Source organism: Cygnus olor, chromosome 2 (genome assembly GCF_009769625.2).
Source record: "Cygnus olor isolate bCygOlo1 chromosome 2, bCygOlo1.pri.v2, whole genome shotgun sequence".
NCBI classification, from domain to species: Eukaryota; Metazoa; Chordata; class Aves; order Anseriformes; family Anatidae; genus Cygnus; species Cygnus olor.
The window spans coordinates 92,698,776-92,718,630 of NC_049170.1; the positions used below are offsets into that span (position 1 = coordinate 92,698,776).

The window sequence follows — 19,855 nt, forward strand, 5'->3', positions numbered from 1 at the left end:
CTCCATCACATCGGTCCTCAGCAGTGAATGGCTGGCGTTGGCGAGGTGCCGTTGCCTTCCCGACAGTGACGCTCTGTTTGGTTTGCCTCTGCTCAAGTCCACAGGAGCCCAGGTGCAAGTCGCGGGGGACATGCTGCCAAACTCGACAGAGCGTGCAGTGACTATATCGGGCACTCCTGATGCCATCATCCAGTGTGTGAAGCAAATATGCGTGGTCATGCTGGAGGTAAGCGATTGCTTGGATTATCACCTCTCAGACGGGAGATGCTCAAACACATCGCTGATTTTCAAGTGCCCTGGGTGCTCCCGAGAGGCGCTGCCCATCCTCCCCAGGTCAGGGATTTCAGGGGGACTCTTCCAGAGCCTCAGACACCTGCCTGGTATTTGAGAGCCTCTCAGAGAAGGCTTCAGCAACCCAAGACCAGGGCTGTCATGACACCATCAAACAGCAAAACATGGTCCACCACAGACCCGCAGCCTGTCTTTAGAGAAGAGTGTTTCATTCTGATGCAGGACAGGGCAAAAAACATATAGGACTTGTTTTAAGTGGAAACAATTCTGGCTAACATGATTTAGACTTACTAGGACTCTTTGCTTCTTTAGGGTCAGATTATTGCGTAAGGCCAGAATGTTTCATTTTGACAGAAGTTTTTTAGCTCTTAGGTTAAGTGATGCAAAATTAAGTTATACACAAATCTGGGTGTTTTGATCCCGTGTTGAAGATGTCTATGCTTTCGAGCAAACAATTAAGTTGAATAGAAGTTCGAAAAAAAAAAGTCAGCTTATCAAAATGAAATATTTTGACCTAGTAACCTTAATTTTTGGTAACGTGAAACATCTCTGTTTTTGTCACATTTTCTGCTGGAAAAAAATCTGGGCTTTTTTGTTTTGTTTTACATTTTTTTCCTTTTTTTTTTTTTTTTAACTTAAGTGTAGTCAAAAGCTATCTCATTATGATCTCTGATGCCCTGCTGTTTCTTAATTCCTTTAAGATAGGAGAAACAGTGTTTGAGACAGCACTATGGCTATTAGCTGTTCAGGAGCATGCACTGCATCCCAGTGACATCCAGCCTTGTGCAAATGAAGGCATAAAATTTAAAAAATCCAAAGAATTTTACTGGGAAAAAGTGACTCTTACTTCAGTTTTTGTTGAACTACAGTGAGGAAAGAATTTCTCTATAAAAGTAAAAGAGAACACAAAGTTAATGTTCAAAAATAATTTCAGTTCATGAGACGTGGATGGTAATAGTTATCAGCTTTGTGAATACAGTGTGTAGCCTCATATCCAAGCTGCATGGAATAAATAGTTATTTGCCAAAGAATATGAGAAAAAACACTTTATAAATTCAGAGAGACAGTTCTATATTCCACTTTTCAAGTAACCACTTTTGACACAGGAATTACACAATTTTAGTATTAGGCAAATTGCGAGCAGTACTCACAAAGAAAGCACTGGCTTAACTACAGTTCGCTTCTTCAAATACTTAAAGACCTCAGAAAATGGATACACTCTAACTTGTTGCCAAATTAACAATATACTACAAACACTTTCATTTAAATTAAATAGCTAATTATATGGTATTAATTAATGGAAGTGCTATTGCTGTTATCTTTCTTAGTTGTAGTTACTGCGTTGAAATCAGGGCACCATTCTGCTGGGTGCTGCATAGGTAGCTTGAAGCCTGTTTTACAGACACCTGCTTCCACTTTATTTATGGGGAGAAAGTTAGCCTCTATCAGTTATTTTCCCTTTGTATCCTTGCCTTGGGCTGTAGGGAATAAATTTCCTTTCTGTGCATTTCAAAGGCTGTAGCAAGACTCCTGCTGTAGCTGGGAGGAATTTTCTCCATCCTTTCTGCTCAGCCAGACAGGAGGTAGGACCAGGCCAGTTGCTTGCCATTGAACAGCCAACTTAACTGAGTTGGTAAAACAGGAAAACTTGATGTGTAGCAGAAAAGAAAGCAGAAAAGGAAAGATCGATAAACAGGACGTGCTGTGTGCTATGTGTGCTAACAACGTGGGAGTGTAGGCCAGATTCTTCTAAAACATCAACAAATTTCAAAATTATTTCCTGAAATGCCTTGAAATGCTTAATGAAGCTTATAAAGCTTCCTCTGATAAGAGTGGTAGTGAAGCCAGGAGTGCCAGCATTGCCTCTCTCAGTTGGGCAGCCAGTCCTTGGCTTATCCCCTTGAAGCCCAGACTTTGGCCTCCAGCTTTGAGGCTCCTGGGATGGAGGGCAGGGTGGGCTGGGCCGAGTCAGCTGCACCCCTTTTTGTCTGGGTTGGCCAAGGTAAGGAATGATTTTTATTGAGCTCTGCTTCATTCTGCATTTTGATCGCTTTGTGTTTTTGTCTGCAGTCCCCACCCAAAGGTGCCACCATCCCCTACCGTCCCAAACCTGCCTCTGCACCTATCATTTTTGCAGGTGGCCAGGTAAGAGCAGACACCATTTTGGCTTCAGCTGGAAACCACACCGTCTTGGCCCAACCTCAGCCGGCGCCTGTTAGTTTTCAACTTTTACTCCTTTTTTTTGCCTGGTATAGTATTGGTGTGCTTTGTCTACTCTGTGTACTTGCAGTTTGCAGGGAAGGAGAACACTGCATTGCAAACTTAAAGGGAAAACAGCGAGAAGGCATTGAATGGGGGACATCTGATACACAGGCTGTGTTTCCTGCTGCTGTATAAACCTGGGAAGTGGGTATTCTGCACATGACTTCAGTAATACCCCTAATTTCTATTGCTTAATAGTTCCTCAGGACCAAATAGCAGTGGGGTTTTGAGGTTACAGAAACTACTTAAACACAAGTGGAGACTTCCCCAGACGTGAAATGCATGGCCTCATTTATAATGGAATCAGAGCTTTCCCATTTCTTTTTTACATAGTGATATTTTGACTATTCCCCCTGCATCTTAAGCTAATCAGGGTTCTCATCTGTTTTTAAAACGCCATGTGTGATGTGACTCTGCCTTATCTTGTGATAATGTCCTGAGGTGGACCTGCAACAGGCAGCAGAGATGTGACTGGAATTTGCTCTACCACCATGCATATTGCAATGGCAATGCACTTTTAGCAAATGATGAGCCAGCAGCAAACACAGCTGATATGTACTCTAAAAACACCTTAAGAGGCTCGCAAAGGGACTTATAACCAGCAAGCTAAGAGCAGCATTGCCTAGATATGTGGAAAGGTAAAGTGGTGTGCTGCAAGCCCTGCCCAGCTCAGGGGGAAGCTGGTTTCCTGAATCTAGGCCAGAAGAAGGCTGCCATCTCTCTTCTTGGGATTCATGTGTGTGAAGCCTCTCCGGCAGTAAGGCACCCCAGTCCAGCCAAATCTTTTCCCCCAGATGAGGGCAAAGCCCCTTTTTTAAGTAGTTACGCAGTGGGAAGAGCCACTCACCTGCATGGTGGGACATCTGCAGATAGGCCTCACCACCACCAATCCAGCCCAGCCCAACCCAGGTCATCACCCTGGACCAGCCTAGGGGTCAGTGGGGACCTGTCATGGGGTGTTGGATGGCGGCTGACATGCCAGCAGCCCTGGAGCCTTTGTCTCACCCCAACAGGCAATTCAGAAATCATATAAGAATCTGGACACCATGTTCTTGGTGGGGCAGACAGCATGAGGTGCTGCTGGCATGGCATTCTGCATCTCCCTGGTCTGCTGCTTTGTCAGCAAGCTCCACTCCTGAACATCTCAAATGCACATCGAAGAGACATTCCTTCCAACAGGCCTCTAATAAGCTTTCTCTGATTTTTATCTCAGAATTTTACCTTCTACCCTGTAATGCTATATTGTGATATATATCCAGAATTTTGTAATCGGGGTATAGTAGCTTTCAATCCCCTGTGTCCAAGTTTACCACTCTTAATTTTCTTCAAAATAAGAAATCTGCTTCCTTAGTGACCAAAGTTGAATTGGAATTAAAGATAATTTGCCAAAAGTTGGTCTGAAAGTTCAGAATAATTTACTCCACAGATACATTAAGTTTATACTGCAGTGCTTTCCTTTTAGAAATGTGTGTGTGCAAATAAGCAGCAGCCCGTCTTACCAGTACTGTAATTGCCACTTCTTTCAAAGACTGTATGTGATTACTCAAAAATTTTGAAGCTGTTTGCTAGGGAGCTGAGAACAGTTCATACAAATAACTGAAAGTGTCCTATTTGAAGGCCTCATAGGTCTTGCCATCTTCAGTTTTACCAGTTAAAAAGGTGTTCTCACTTTTATAATGCAACCTTGTTGATGTGAGAGAGGGTATATGAGACAGATGCTTTGTGTGTGCTTTGAATGTGGTCCCTGACTAACCAAACTTTTCGAGAAAATGCTTGAGTGTATTTGGGGGTCAGTATGGAAAGTCACTTTAATGGGTTTCACGTGTGGAAACTAATTAATATTGAAAATAAAATTTCATCAACAATGCTAAGTCCACCCAATTTTCTGACAACAGTATCAGAAGATATTTTTCCATTCTAAATAACATCGTGGCTATCTTGAAAGGTTTTGGTTTTTTTAATGCTTGCATATCAAGCAACACTAGCAAAATCAAATTCCTGTTCTTACTTAACAAGTTGGGGTTTTGTTCTTGTAAGTATGGTTTTAATTCTCTTGTGCTTCTTCGATATTGCATTGCATGACAGAAAAGGAAGCTGAACTGTCCTGCCCTGCTCTGCCACTTACCAACACTGAGTCTATGCATTGGTTAAAAAATAAAAATAATTTAAAAAAATCAGCACTCCTGCCTGACGGAAGCAAATTGGAAATTTCTACCCATTGTGCTACACTGCTGTTTAGATGGCTACAGCTTTGCTTTATGTCTCTTAGCAGCCTTATGTTTTACATTGAGGAAGGTTTGTAGACCAGGTCATTCTCGCTCTTACTAATGTCAGTACATCAGTAGGAAAGTTGCCCTAAACACTGATGGAAGCAGACCCGTAGCTGATGTCCTGGGTGAAGCATTACAGTGCCGATGTCTCAGTAGCCACTACCAGGTTTGTACTTGGTATGTTTCTGCCACAGAAAGGGCGTAGATCCACTACTAAGGAGTAAAGTAGTCAAAGACAGTTTTTCTCAACATAAATCAATCAAATGATCTTTTGGGAGCCTAAGAAGTAAAAAGTGATTTTTTTCACTAGGAAACAAAAAACATTCAAGGCCCATCTTGTCCATGCTACTTTGACAGTTTCCATTGTCAACAGCATAATAACTAGTCTGAGCTCTGAGTGCTAGATATCCCTCTTATTTCCACATTTTTGATTGCTTCCTCATATGTATTCATGGAAGTAAGAGGGAGAAGAGTGATGACGAAGAGGGTGACTTTCGTTAGATTTGGGTTTGTTTTTTTTTTAATTTATTTTGGTAGTTCCTTGCTGGTTTGCAGACCACATCTTGGGAAGCACCTTTCTAAAAAGATGTCTCCTCAGCTGGATTTGAAGTAAAGCCAAGATCAGATTAAAGCCAAGATCAGATTGGCCACGTCTGGTCCAGCAGATAGTCCCAGAGACCAAAGCATGGTTTCCCAGCCCACTGTTTGCTCAAGGACCTAGGCCATTGCCCAATGGCACTTCCATCTATCATCTGGGAGGCTGCTCCTGTGCTCGGCTATGCTGAAAGCCCCCCACTCAGCAAAGCAGACTAAGATTTTCTTAAAGGTTGTCCTCAGTTGGTAAAACGCTTAAACACATGCTTTGCTTGCTTAAGACCCACTGATGGTAGTGATCATCTGTTTTGGTGGATGGGAGCCTTTTCATTTATAAACCATTTGTAATGGCCATTCCCCATACGTGTATGCAAGTGTGTACACCCATAAACATCCCATTGAGCCCAGCAGCAAGCACTCTTCTGCCTGAAAACTGCTCATGGGCATAATGTTTGCTGGATGACGGCCTTGTTTTTTAACTAATTTAAAAACTAAATGAAATGTTTCTTCTCCAGAAGGGAAATTCTGCTGCAGAAATGTGCATTAAGCAGTTGGGGCATTAAGGGTTTTAATATGCGAACACCATTAAATGAATTGTTTTATCATTTGCAGAGGATTCATTACTTTCTAAGAGGCCTTTTGTCAAATAAGCATTTTGCAAACTAAGCTAATCAGCTCTGTCCCAGTTTATACTTCTCCCACTATAAATATTTATACATTATAATTTGTCCTTCTGCTTCCCTGCCTAAGCACAAGTACGTTAAAATTTTTCTGACAAGCCGCTCCTTTCAGAAAAGCCCTACAGCATACAACAGAAAACTGCGCTCTCCTTCCAGTTGTTTCTTTGCAGGCCGTAAGAGAGGGCTGAATGGAGCCAGCAGGAAATGGGGGCAGTGCCAAGGTGTGCCAGGATCACCACGCCAGGGCCCCACAAGGGCAAGCTGCCATCTGTCAGGCGTGCTTGTGTCCCCGTGGGCACAGCCACCAGCAGAGCAAGTTGCCCCCTGCACCAGGGTGGCCATAGCTTGGGCAACAGCACTTGGCATCACCCCTCTTGCATGATGGAGGCCTTTCTGCACCATGTCAAGCATTATCAAGCAGCACAAGAAAATTAAGCTTCGCTCGGAGCTGAGAGCGATGTGGGTGGTATTTTCATGGGGGGACAGTGGGACACTTTCAGATGCAAGAGGGAAGGGTGATCGTCCCACCCGACTGACCCGTGTCTTCACTGTGCTTCTTGTTTCCAGGCGTTTACAATTCAGGGGCAGTATGCCATCCCGCATCCAGACGTGAGTCCAGCGCATGTAAATTACTCCCTTTTTCTTCCTCTCCCTCTCATTTGTTCCGGGCAACATTTACTTTCTGCAGTTATCAATGGAGACATGGCCTAGGGACACCTGTCCCCACAACATATGTTATCGCCAAGTGCTAGTTCAGCTGCATCTTTTATCTTGTGTAATAATTGCTAGAAAGTACAATGGCCCAGGAACAAATTACAGTTATCTTGGTCTTTTTTTGCATGTGATAAATCTGAGTTCTTTTAATCTGTAATTCTACAGTAATTGGTTAATATTAACAATAGCCATTACATGTAATAACAGTAGAGATGTCATTTATAACCAGTTTGGGTTTTTTGTTGGTTTTTTTCTTTTCTTTCTCTACAGTAGATCAGAGTGAATGATTAAGCCTTTTTTTTTTTATATAATTTTAATTAATCCAGTTTTAGAACATGTAAGATGGTTTCTCTGCTCTGAAATAATTCCATTTGATTGGTTAGTTCTAATTTCCCATCCTGCCCTGCAGTTGACCAAGCTTCACCAGTTGGCTATGCAGCATCCCCCCTTTACTCCCCTTGGGCAGACCACCCCTGGTTTCCCTGGTACGTACCCATGACCCCCTGGGGATGTCCTTCTTCTTAACAGCTTTGTTTCCCATGGTCATTACATCATTTTAATAATAAATGTGGTCAATGACCAGTGATCCTTCTGTTTTGACGCATTAATCTTTGTTCTTCCCTCCCTTGCCTCTGTTACAGTTCCTTTCATCTTTATTAAAACGTGCTTTGTTTGTTACATTTATTTAATCGAAACCGCTCCATTTGTACCATTGGCTAAAAACCCTGGGTTTCTTTTTTTCAGTCCTTGTAAAGTTATTGGGGACCATACAGCATGTACCAGTGGGTTCTAAGCAAAGCTCTTGTGTGTGTGTCTTGTCAAATACCGAGTTTGGTAACACCTTTCAGAAAGAAGCAAACGTAGGAAAACAGTATGTAATCGCAGCATAGAAACTCTGATTAAAGAAATTACTGCATGCTGAAACAGGAATTTTGTGTAGGGCCAAAAGTCTTAAAAGCATCTCTAATCATCACTTCTGGGACAGGCGCCTCCCATCCTATTAGGAATGCATTATTGCATTACAAACTGCAATGGAAATACAGATCACTTAAGGACTGTGAAATTTGGCCCATATTTATTAGAGCACATGAGCTGAAGCTGAGTTTTTTATTCAAGAGAAAGAAGAGAGAACTCAAGTCAGTTAACCGTGCGATAAATCATTTTTATTGTACTTCAGTACATTGGGACTTGGCATCTAAAATTTCACAAAGCAGATAAATATATACTGGTACATGCTTTGTATGGCAAATAACATTTTATCACATACATCAAATTTTGTGAGCAACTTGATTGTGTTATATGCAACGTAAAATAAGTATACACAGTCCTTAGCTGAATGTAAACTCAAGTAAAATGTAGGTGAGTTGCTTTTTTGTAAAAGTACTTCTGTTCCACCTCTTCTAGTTGGAAACAAGTATTTTGGCATGCCTTTACAGATGATAATAAACAAAGCTTAAAAAAAAAAGAGAAAGAGAAATGACATCCAAAATACAATTTTGTTTCTTCATGGTGTATCTGATAAAATATCTACAAGTAACACTAATTTGCCTTTCCCAGCTTTGTATTTTCCTCATTCTTGTAATTAACACGCTGCTCCTTAATCTTTTCCTGGTTATATTGGTGAGATGTATGTTTCTGTAATGTTACTGTGTGTTAGAGCAGTAATTCCATTTCTCCTGACCATTTTCCTTTTGTCCACCCAATTTAAAAACAAATGTATGCAGCTTACAGTATTCTGTACTCTTCCCTTCAAAAATGATCCTTCCCAACATTCTTCGGCAACTAATCCCACATATAATTTCCAAATTTTACTAGGTTAATTTCCTCATTGTTATTTTAATTTGTTGATTTTTCTTTTCATAGCTATGTATTTGGTTCAGCTAATTTTTCTGTTTGACCTCCACTCTCATTTTCGGTATTGTACAATGCCTGGTAGACAATTTCAAATTGGTCAAATTTCAGCCACCCATTAACTTCTGAATCGGTGTATTTAGAGCAAACTTCAGAAAGCATTTTTAGGTGAAACTCTCCATTTTCTAGAAGATTTTGTGTGACCCTGTGGAATCACCTGACATTTGTTGTTTTGGTGGGTTAAAGGTTAATTAAAATAAGGCTTGTTTAAAATGAGTCCAGCCCTCTGAGTTCTGCATCTCTTGCTTTTTCTTCCGTTTTGCTAGCACTTCTCTACTTTTCTTTGCTCTTCTCTCTCTTTTCTTTTTTTTTTTTTTTCCTTCAGTACGTTTCCTTCTTTATGATATCACTTGTGTCTTACCCTTTTTGCAAACAACTGGCATAACATTTTCCCTCTGTCCCTACATAGGACTGGATGCCACTACTCCAACCAGTTCCCATGAACTTACTATTCCCAACGATGTAAGTGGACCAATAGTCAGTACCGCTTTCTCTTCTCGCTCTCCTCTGACACCGGAGGGGAAACCTCCCATCTTCAGCTGATTTGCAAAAACTAGTCCCCCAAAATAACCTTAGTCTATTTCTGGGGGGAAGGAGCATCATGGACGATTAAAACACTGACAGATGCAGTGGAGGTGGCTGTCCCCTCTGGTGCCACATCTCCTGATTTAGTTGCACAGCAGTGTCAGTGCCACAATGTTTCGCCCGTTTCCTTAAAGCCTGAGCGCCTGCTGCTCTTACTGGAAAGCAGATGTGGTCTGAGATGCATAACCAAGATCTATCTCACAGGTTGCACTAGCAGAAGGGCAAAAGCAGGTTGGAAATCGCTCAGCCCCTGCGTGCTCAGCACCGGGCAGGGCAGAGGGGCTGCACCGCGGCTGCTAGTGCCAGGCTGGTCTGTGCCAGAGCCTGTGCTTATCCCAGACTGCGTACGCCCCCGACCAAAAAAAAAAAAAAAAAAAAAAAAAGTGACTTTGGTTATGTCAAGGTGCAATACAAGAGTTTATGTGAAAGCAGGGGCTCTAAACATTCCTGCTTCAGCAACTCTGCACTGGCTGCGATGGACAGACCCGGTCTCTATAAGCAGTGCAGTGCTGAATCTTATAGCGGTTGCTCAAAATGCCCAGCTGATGCTCTGCATATCATGCAAAAACGCCTTCCAATTTTATTCCCCTTCACTGCAAACAGGGTTTTATTTTTCAGTTTGCATTACAAATGAGTCACTTGGAAAATGGAAGATTTCCCCTCCAGTAAAAAAAAAAGCTTTCAAGCATGAGTGGGATCACAAATAGCAATTATATTCCTTAAGAGAGACTTACAGGATTGTGTAAGCCCTATTAAACTCAGTGGCAATGAATTTACAGTAAGAAAAAAATACAAAACAACAAAGAAGAAGCAAAGTTAAACTTTTTTTTTTTTATGAGTGCAGTGATTTTGTAATCTTTCTGTTACTTAAAGGATGTCCTGTTGATTTGTCAGTACCTGCTTTATAACCCAATTTACTTTATAACCCAATTGAGTATTTTATGAGAGCGTGGTATTTATCCTTACAATGCAAGTTTCTGTAGTCTCACTTTCAGGCAGATTTTGCGCTTGCCATCAGTGACATAAATCCAAGGTTACTCTTCTGACTTCAGATATTCAGGGCTCATACCAGAGAAAGAGGTGGAGACAGCTGGCCTTGCGTACTGTAGTGCAGTAGGGGGGAAAAAAAATTGATTTCTGATCTAGGAGGTATGAAATGGCCTGGCTCAGCACTATTCTCTGAAAAGCAAATATGCATCCATGTGTTGTTTGTAATAGAAGATTAGAAAGATTAGAAACCAAGGCCTGAATGGGGTTGGGCTTAGACACAGCCTGCAGAGGCACTACAGGCAGCAAAAGGGAGTTATTGCGGTGGCTCGGATGGGAGAGGCTGCAGCAGTTGTGCAGTGCTGGTAATTTGACTTCGCTTTCCCAACAAGCATCTCCTGGTCCTGTTTTGGACACGTGCCTGAATCCCTCACCTTCTTGTATGCACTCACACCTGCAAAAGTCCAGCACAGATGAGAACAGTATCAGGTTTGCAAAAAGCCGCTCTGCAGTTGCCAGAGAAGGCAGCATGCCTATACATGTGTTACGCTTATTTTTTAAAACCAATATAATGATAAACGTAAAAAAGCCAAAGCCTCAGTATGAATCTGATGAAGGAAAATCAAATAGAAGGAAAATAAGGATCTCAGAGGTTAGCATAGTCTACAGAAAGTAGAAATTATTAGCCATTTGCAATTTGCATAGCTTCGTATTAAAATAAATTTTATTTCCTTTTATTATTGTAACAATGTCATGCTGCTTTCTTCATACATTATGCTGATAATTGCAAGTAACATGTTGCTAAATAAAAAAAACAGAATGGAGAGGACATTTCTCCAGGTCCCACTTAGAAGTCACTTTATTCCTTATCTAACATCTCATTTTCCTCATCAAAACCACTTACAGGGCCGTTTGGTTGCTCTGGCCTCCCAAAAGAGGCTGTTGGCAATGCCCATATTGCCAAGAAATCTCTGCGGTACCCATTGAGTCCCCACTTTTGCCTTTTGAAGCAAGCAATCCCATTGATTCTGTGAGCTGTAAAAGTTAAGAAAATGTTGGTGCCAGTTGTGTAAGTTCATTAATTCCTTTGGCACCCTCCTGGGGAGGTGAATGGTGCAGCGCTGAGGTGGCTGGCTGCTCTGCCGCTGCGGTGAGCTGAGCCCCATGGGGTTAGGGTGAGAATAGTTTACAAAAACATCTTACTAGGGAAGTACATGAAGCAAAGTGAGGTCTAGTAGCTCCTCACAGAATAATAGGGAAAGTATTGCTCTGGTTGTTTAATTACCCCCCCAAAGAGTGAAGCACACAAAGGACATAGCATGCCGTAGAGGCAGTTAGCTGATTGCAGATGTCCTCAAAAGCAGGAGGTCCTGTGGCACTAAACTCCTTTTCATAAGCATTCACATATGACTTCCTTGCCTTTCTTTCATTGTCAGGATATTGTCTGGCCTTTTGGTGCTGCCTAAGTTACCTAATATAAGTGTGTTTTACAGCATGAGTCTCACAATAATGTGGTGTGGCAGTGGCAGGCCCTTTAGGGGACGGGAGGGATGTTACTGCTGGCTGCAGCTGACTGGTCTGTGTCTGGGCACAGATACCAGACATCGTAACAGTTTGTGATCTGATCCCCAAAATGGACATGGAGAGTAAATGAATAAATCATTAATAATATATTTTAAAAAATCACCTCATTAAAAATTGTGTATATTTTGTGTATATATATATATATGGGAGACGGCAGATGCAAGTAGCAGGAAAACTTCACTCTCAGAAAACATGAACATTTAGAGCAAGCTGTAAGTCTGGTCAATACTCCATGTAAACAGAAATGTCAATCCATCTAAGTTGGAGAAGGCATCCAGGAGAACCCCGTGGAGTCAGAAGTCCTTCCCTGCAAGTGGCCGAGGGGGACCCGTGCGTGCAAAGTGCTCTGGGAGCAGCCCACAGTGAAACCCAGCCTTGGCTCCAGGGAGGTCCTCGTGGTGCCTCCTCTTCCACTGATGGTCTCTGGGGAGACTCAGCTCTCGTCCTGGGAGATCCCCACTTCATCCATATCCTGTGGGGTGAGGATCGGTGCCAGCCCTTAAGGAGGATACAAGGGCAGTGTCCGACCCCAGCCGTGACTTGAAGCAAGGCCGCCCCAAGCAATCATTAGGGCAAGATGTAATAGTCCATGCAAGACATACTGGAAGAGAGCTGGTGGTAGTAGAAGTCAAAGCACTTCCACTGAAGCCAAGGGACCTGTGGATTCGACCTCTATAAATTCACCTTGCTGCTGAGAGCCTTCCATGTAACAGAAAAACAACCCCAGAGCAAAAATACAGAATTAATGAGATTCTGTCATTTGGGAATGCTTAAGAAGATGTTTCATCAAAAAGTAATTTTTTCCACTTTTGCTATATTTATATTTGCACATAGCCTGATTTTTGTTTCTCCTTAATCTAAGAAAAATGCATTTGCTTCCTCAAGTAGATCTGTCTCGATACACTCAAGAATCAGTAGAAAGATTTCACAAGTCTATTGTCCGCCAGAAGCAAAGTGAGACCATTTCTGGAACAAAAACGGACGTACTGCTCAGCATCAAAAGTAACGTTCTCCCAGCTCAGCTCAGAGAACAGGACGGGAACTGATGCTGGGCCCTCAGCAAGTCAAAACGCACACGAATCCACAGGGTCATTTGGGTTACAAAGCAAGCAATTAGAAGGCTGGTTTCTGAAAGTATGTTCTCAGTTTTCTGCACACCTTCTTGCAAAGCCTGTGAAATCATTATAGTCCGGATTTTGCATTATCCTGGCAAGGAGAATGAGGTTGATTATAATTATTATTGCTTTCCAAGAGGGACGGAGTATTTAAGCGTCTCTTTCAGGGCCCTGCGGTAAGTCTGTAAAGAACCATAATCATACCTCAGGAGATTATTGCTCCCTACAGAGTACATTTCTAACATTTCTGAGGAAAAACAAAACAGGAAAAAAACAGAAATAAAAGTCTCCCTGCACAAGAATCAGTGTAAGAACCCAGTGTGCATAGTGAGAGAGGAAAGCAGGGGAAGAGCCAGGACATAAAGATGTAATCGTTATGTAAAGCAATTGAAGACTTTCCTTCGTGGCAAGCACCTGCTTGCTCAAGTAATGCAGGGGCTTTGCCAAAGCCACTGGATGTGCTCAGGGCTGGCATCAGGGTACCACCAAAACACACCTGTGGATGAGTATGGTCAACCCCTCCCTTTGTACCAGCACTACATTCATTGTAAGAAAGGAAACTGATTTTTATCAGAATTAAAAAAAAAAAAAAGAGCTCGGTGCTGTCTCTTGTGACAAGCCTCCAGGACTGGACTCTGATAATAAACCCAAAAGCAAAAGTTTGATCTCTCCCAGTGCTGCACAGAAGTACTGCAGTGTGACGGTGTGATGGACACAGAGGAACAAATCGATAGGAAACACCCAGCAGAAAGCCATATTATTGGGCTCTGTAAGTGAGTTTAGCATGGGGGGGACTGGGCAACATGACATATATTTCGCATTTATATTTAACATAATGGGGGGGAAGTACGGAAGAGGGAGATCTGAATCTGAGCTGGCACAGCATGTCAGGAGAAGCTCCATTAGCACCGAGAGTTCAGGGAGGGGGAATCACAGTAAATCTCCTTCCCGTCCTTCCCTTGAAGAGTGGGATTCAATGCTGTTTACACTGGTACTACCAGAATTTCAGTGAAGGACAGAATAAAATTAGAAAAAGGGCAAAGAGCAGAATCCGTGCATTAGGGTTCGATTATTTTTTTATTATTTTTGGAATGATGAGAAATGAGGGACGCTGAGGTAGAGAAAGACAGATGAGATGTGGTGTGGAGCAAGTGAAAGAGGAGCAGTTCTTCCCTGGTGCTCACAGTACAAGAATGAGGGGATGTCAGCTGAGCACACATCAGATATGAGCCACTCTGCTCAAGCCTTGAGGGAGTTAAAATATGTACACATACACATGCATACATATTTTGTGTGTATATATACATATGCTTGTAGTGTATATATGTGTACATCATGTGCATTATATACATTATACATATATAATTTTATAAGTATATGTGCTACAATATAGTAGGCTTGGTATAGTATATGGCATGTTTGGCTTCTCCGCATGGACCAGCTTTATCATTTGTTTTCTTGAGAGCTTCCTCTTGATTTATTCTTCCGTAAGTGAGCGTAAGGGTCACAGAATATTGAGCAAGCAGGTGAGCATCAAAAATAACACAGTGCCTAAAGTCCTTGAAAACAGGATTTCAAATGTATACCGTCCTCTACATTTGCTACCTCTGTCTACCGAGCTTGGAAGAGCAGCGAATCCATGTCTGTGAAACACATGGATGCGTGCATGCACAGTCCAGGAAAACTTACTTTTGGGGCGATGGACTTTTGTGGGACTGAATGACACACAACCTGCTGGAAATCATTAGAAAACAGAATGACAGGTTGTGCAGCTGATGGAAATAGAAAAGTCAGTCTTAAAAAGAGAGAGAGAGTTTTGGATGTAGTTTGAGATGGCTTCCCCTCAAAGCAAGGCAGGGCAGGTGGTGGTCTGTAAAACCAAATGTCCACCGCCTGATTGATCAAAGCTTTATAGAGGAAAACCAGCCTCTTGAACTTCTCCCAGAAGCCATCAGCTCTTGAATATTCAGATACTGCGCTAATTTGAGCATAAGTAAGCAATGTGTAGTGGGACAAGCACCCCAGCGAGAGCCCAAGCACCCCAGCATCACTGTGTGGTGTAAGGAGAAGAGTACTCTGCATGCACCAGCTGCAGTCAGATGGCTACAGGTCACAGCTTGCAGAGCATGTCCAAGTGGCAGCCTCCTGCCTTACCCAGCAAGTGCCTTCGCAGAGCTGGTGACTACGGTGTGCTCACAACATGCCTGAAGAGCCAGCAGTCCCACACACGTCCTCTGCTTTGAACATCATGTGTACAATCAATGACAACACCTGGCAACTGGACTGCTTTTTTTTTTTTTTTTTTTTTTTACTAGCATGTGCTTTACAACAAGTAATTTTATTGTATTTCTACCCTTCTACTTTGGACAGACCAAGGGAATACATGCAGCCTACATATTTTGTTCACCCTTAGGACATCGTTACTAAAATATCAGAGGGATCTGAAGAATTCTGGGCACCAAAGATGCTGCTTCACAGAGCCTAAGTCCTGGTCACTCCATAAGATCATCAGTAGCAGCAGCTGGATTCTTGACTGGATACTTCAAGAACATTCTTCTCAAAAACAATTAGACCGTGGTTGTAGCAGAGGGAAGAGGATGTCTTCATCCCCGGTGGCCATCCCAAGCCAGTCGTCTCTCTCAGTGAGCAGCTCTGGCTAGCAGTCAAGTAAGGCTGATGCAAGTCGCCTGGCTGCCCTGGGACCTGCCCTTTTTGTAGTCGGTGCAGAGGAGTTGTTCCCTGCACAGTCACATCCCTGGGACCACTCGGTGTCTTCATGCCCAGCCTTTGCGTGGCAAGGAGCCTGGTGAGGCAGGCAAAGGGCTCCGCACTGGCACCTGGCAGTCACACAGTGGTACGGGTCTTCGGGATAAGGACAAAGAGTTAAGGAGGCTCTCCTGTGCAAATAGGATGGGAAATCTTGTGTGTGCTTTCTTAAACCCCCTTTTTCCGTCCTGCGTGTTCTCTGTGTCCGTTTTGGCTGTCTGGCTAGCTACGTCGGCACTCTGTTTGTCACTGAGTGTGAAGCAAGGTTTAAGGGGCTGTGGTTTTCCTGTTCTTCTTCTGCTAAAATGTCTGGACAATGTGAATCTGTTTCTGGCAAGATGTTGCAAGTGCTGCAGCGGCAGAAACAGTAACACATCAGGAAGGGTGGAAGGGAAAGGCAGTCACCATCGCTGTGTCTTGACACTTCTTTCGGCCAAGCTGGCAGCACCTTTCCAGTGTCAACAGTCCTGTAAGGCAAAGTTTCCATTTCCTTCAGGTTCTGGGCATTGCTGTGTTTGTTAGCATCCATCCTGCCTTAATAGAAAACAAAAGGCCCCCTCCTTGTCTTTAAGGGAGCCAAAGCTGTAGTGTTTATTTGTAGAGCTAAGTACGTTTGCGAAGTCTTGCATACCAGTTCCAAAAGCTTGTGACTCCACCAATGCATTTATACAACTTTTAAAAAGCGATTAGTTGAAGATGACACCTCTGCAATTTTACCAGTAAAATAGAGAGGCTCGGCTTTATTTATGAAATACATGGGTTTTTTTAAGGTTCTGTAACAAGGAAAGGTTTTTAGGGTTATGAAACACAGTTACATTGCAGAGGAAAAAAAAAAAAAATCAGTTTTTTCCTACACCTGCTTCTCCCTCCAGTTCCACACCTGTAAATCCCACTGGTTTTAATAGCGCAGGAGCAGCCAGGTGGGGACCAAGCGTCCCCGTGAGGCTCAGGACACGCACTGGGGCTGCGCAGAGCGGCGCGGCAGGAGCGTCGTGCTGTCTGTCCGGCCTGCCCCTGCTGTTCTTGGCTTGCTGCTGCTCTCGCTGGAGGTTCAGGCTGGGCTGTGCCTTGTGTACATCAGCACTACACCACGCTGTCGTTTTCTGCCAAGGGATACAGCTAAATAAGCTGATGCTGGCTTGATACCTGCCCAGGCAGCAGCGAGACTTGATTTAGAGGCACGTGGCCATTGAGCCAACAGACCCTGCTAGCTACTCCTTCCCAACAGCACAGCAAAAATCTTTTGTTTTGATACTGAGTCTTTCATAGCCGTGCTTTTATCGATGCTACAAATTGCAGTGAAGTGATTTTTGCCTGTGTCTGTGGCACTAATCTCAGTCTTTGTCCCACTCCAGTTAATAGGCTGCATTATTGGCAGACAAGGCAGTAAGATAAATGAAATCAGGCAGATGTCAGGAGCGCAGATCAAGATTGCTAATGCCACAGAAGGCTCTGGAGAACGACAAGTTACAATCACAGGATCCCCTGCAAACATCAGCTTAGCACAGTACCTCATTAACGCAAGGTAAGTTGGCTTTGTAAGTGATAATGCTTCCGCAAGATTGCTCTGTCTGCTCTCCAGCAAATGTCTGTCCTGGGTAGATCCAGAAAGTTGCTTTGCAGTGTCCATTTTGCATAGTTCTTCGACTTCTAACGACTTGTGAAGCCTGTATCAGTACAAGCTGTGTTTACTGTTGGTTTATGTGGAAAGCAGCTTAATCTGGTGCAAGTCCAGGTACATTTTGAATGACAAAAGCTCAAAAAAAAATCTGAATATTCACATCTGCATCCACCTAAAATATAGGTGGATTGAAAATGACAGCTGTAACTTCTTTAGAAGAAAATAGTTCTCACAGACCTGTTTTACTGGTGTAAATGGCAAATATAGTGAAACAGATTGCAAAACAGATTTAATTTACTAGCTGGAAATTGCCACTCAGAGTTGATATTAAACCGGCATGTAGTTGCTAAAGAGGCGCAGGATTTATTTTTTTTCAGCGATGGCATCACAAATTTGTAAAAAGCATCCCCTAATGAGACAGGGTGAGACTATCTGCTTCACCACTTCGCAGTGCCAGGATTACTGAAAACACTGGCTGTTTAGCTAAGCCATTGAGACAGCTTAAGTCTGTCAAGCTTTATACGATTACTTAGAAAAATGCTACCATTGATACCACTTTTATTTGCAATTATGCTGAGAAAAATGTGCAGTGGACATGGTGCTGTCTCACAGAGCTACTTGTAAATGGCGGTCCAAGGCAACAACATGTTGTGGGCATGGGGAGTATCTGTGTATTTTACTGCTTATTCGTTTGGTTGGTTGGCTGTTGTTTTGTTTTGCTTTTATTTTCCTTTTTCCTTTTTCAAAATGCTGCGAGACAAATCAAGCTTGGTGTTTAACTATGTTTGCTGTTAAGGTAGTAGCAATTATGTGATTTATACGCAGAGCTGTAGTCATGGCAGGGCTACAGACTCCTGTGGTACCACCTCCTCTCCACCACAGCTCTGCAGTGCACGACTGCACGTCTTGTAATGCAGGAAGAGGGTGGTGTGCAGCTCTGTCTCACAGCAAGCAAAGATACTACTTTTCATAGTTCATTTTGAAAGTAGTTTCCTAGGGAAAGGTATATTTATTTAGGGGTGGCACCATGAAGCCTAATAAAAGGTGTTTCCAGAATCCTAAAACAACCTACAGCTCTTTTGCTTTATATTCTTTATATTCTTATATTCTAAATATAAGTCACTTCGGTAAGCCCTGTAATCAAATAAAAATGTGTTCCCTCCTTTAACCCTTAAGGATATGTTCTTCTCTTGGTGTTCAGGGATTCCCCACACATCGAGACGAGAATAGACCCCTTCATTTTTAGTTGCACAAACACCATATGGCATGCACCTGGATCTCAGAAGATAACAATTTAAGATCTTCAAGACAGCTAAAGCATGCAAATAAAATAATGCACTTATTAATGGCGTTGCAGTGAGCTGCTCACCAGAGACAGAAACTCTAGTGAACAAACCTCTTTGACTCACTTAAAAAAACCTGTGAACTCTCACAATTCTGTTTATTACTGCTTAATAAGTCTTTTGATGGAATGGGATATATATGAGGTCTTTTAACATACTTTTGCAAAGAAGAAAACTTCTCAGCAGTCATATGCAATGGATGCTCTATCTATACCCTGTGAAACCACAAAGTATTTGTTGACTTTCTAGCTAGCCATTTGTTACCATCAGCTACAATAAACCATCATATATTACTATGTACCATATGTTGAAACTGTATTTAGATAAAGTGACTTCATTTGTAAATGAAGACTCTTAATGCATAATAAATTAAGTTCTAAGAAGGCAACATAGGACATAAAGGTGGCTTTTTCATTTAACAAAAGTTACAGTGCTCCAGATTTCTCTTTTCCCAAGAGAAATTTCTGCCCAGTTGGGTGCCACCGCAGCCGCAGCGCTAGTCGGCCGCCGTGCCGGAGGGGGACCTGAGACTTTCAGGCACGAGGGAGGCCCCGTGCCTGCTGGGCAGGTTTTGGAGAGGGACACGCATGCAGGGAGCCCGTTTCAGCACCTGTTGGTCCTAACCCTGACACGAATAAGCGCAGTCGCTTTTAAGGTCTTGGCCTGAAAAAAGCAATGCTGGGGGAGAGCTGAGCACAGTACCTAGGCAAAGCGCAGTGCCAAGATACAGCCTGGGAGGTCAAAATAAATATATAATATATAAATTAATAAATAAAAGCCATACAATTATTCAGGGTAAGGTGGACATTTCTTTTTATTCTTCCCCCCAAGATCCGACATTATCATAGATTTGGTTTCCAGGGCGAGTATTTCTGCATAAATGAACGTCTCACAGCAGCATGGGATTACTGGACATATTCCTCTAACTGTGTGTATGTACCCTTAGGCTACTCTCCCACTAAAGTTGCCATCTATATAGTAATTTATCAGGTTGTTTTAGGAATTTTATAGCAATCTGGTGTTAATATGTACATAAGATTACATACTCTAAATTATAGGTATATAAAGATAGTGATACAATATCAAGACAGAGATTCAAATCTTTCTAAAGTACTGTTTTGGTTCTGTGTTG

The 19,855-nt window shown here is 42.6% G+C and overlaps 1 protein-coding gene across 28 annotated transcripts in view; it reads left to right on the top strand.

Annotated features, from left to right (window-relative positions):
• LOC121065899 (poly(rC)-binding protein 3-like) overlaps positions 1–19,855 on the top strand; it is a 514,190-nt gene that overhangs the window by 479,646 nt on the left and 14,689 nt on the right. For 18 of the 28 annotated variants that reach the window (XM_040549036.1, XM_040549040.1, XM_040549041.1 and 15 more), the window contains 6 exons: positions 98–226; positions 2,362–2,505; positions 6,665–6,721; positions 7,221–7,296; positions 9,132–9,184; positions 17,115–17,284. In XM_040549036.1, the coding sequence (XP_040404970.1) occupies positions 98–226; positions 2,362–2,505; positions 6,665–6,721; positions 7,221–7,296; positions 9,132–9,184; positions 17,115–17,284 (629 nt within the window). Of the gene's footprint in view, positions 1–97; positions 227–2,361; positions 2,506–6,664; positions 6,722–7,220; positions 7,297–9,131; positions 9,185–17,114; positions 17,285–18,556; positions 19,105–19,855 lie in introns of those variants that run through there. The other 10 variants (XM_040549055.1, XM_040549052.1, XM_040549047.1 and 7 more) reach the window with 7 other exon arrangements.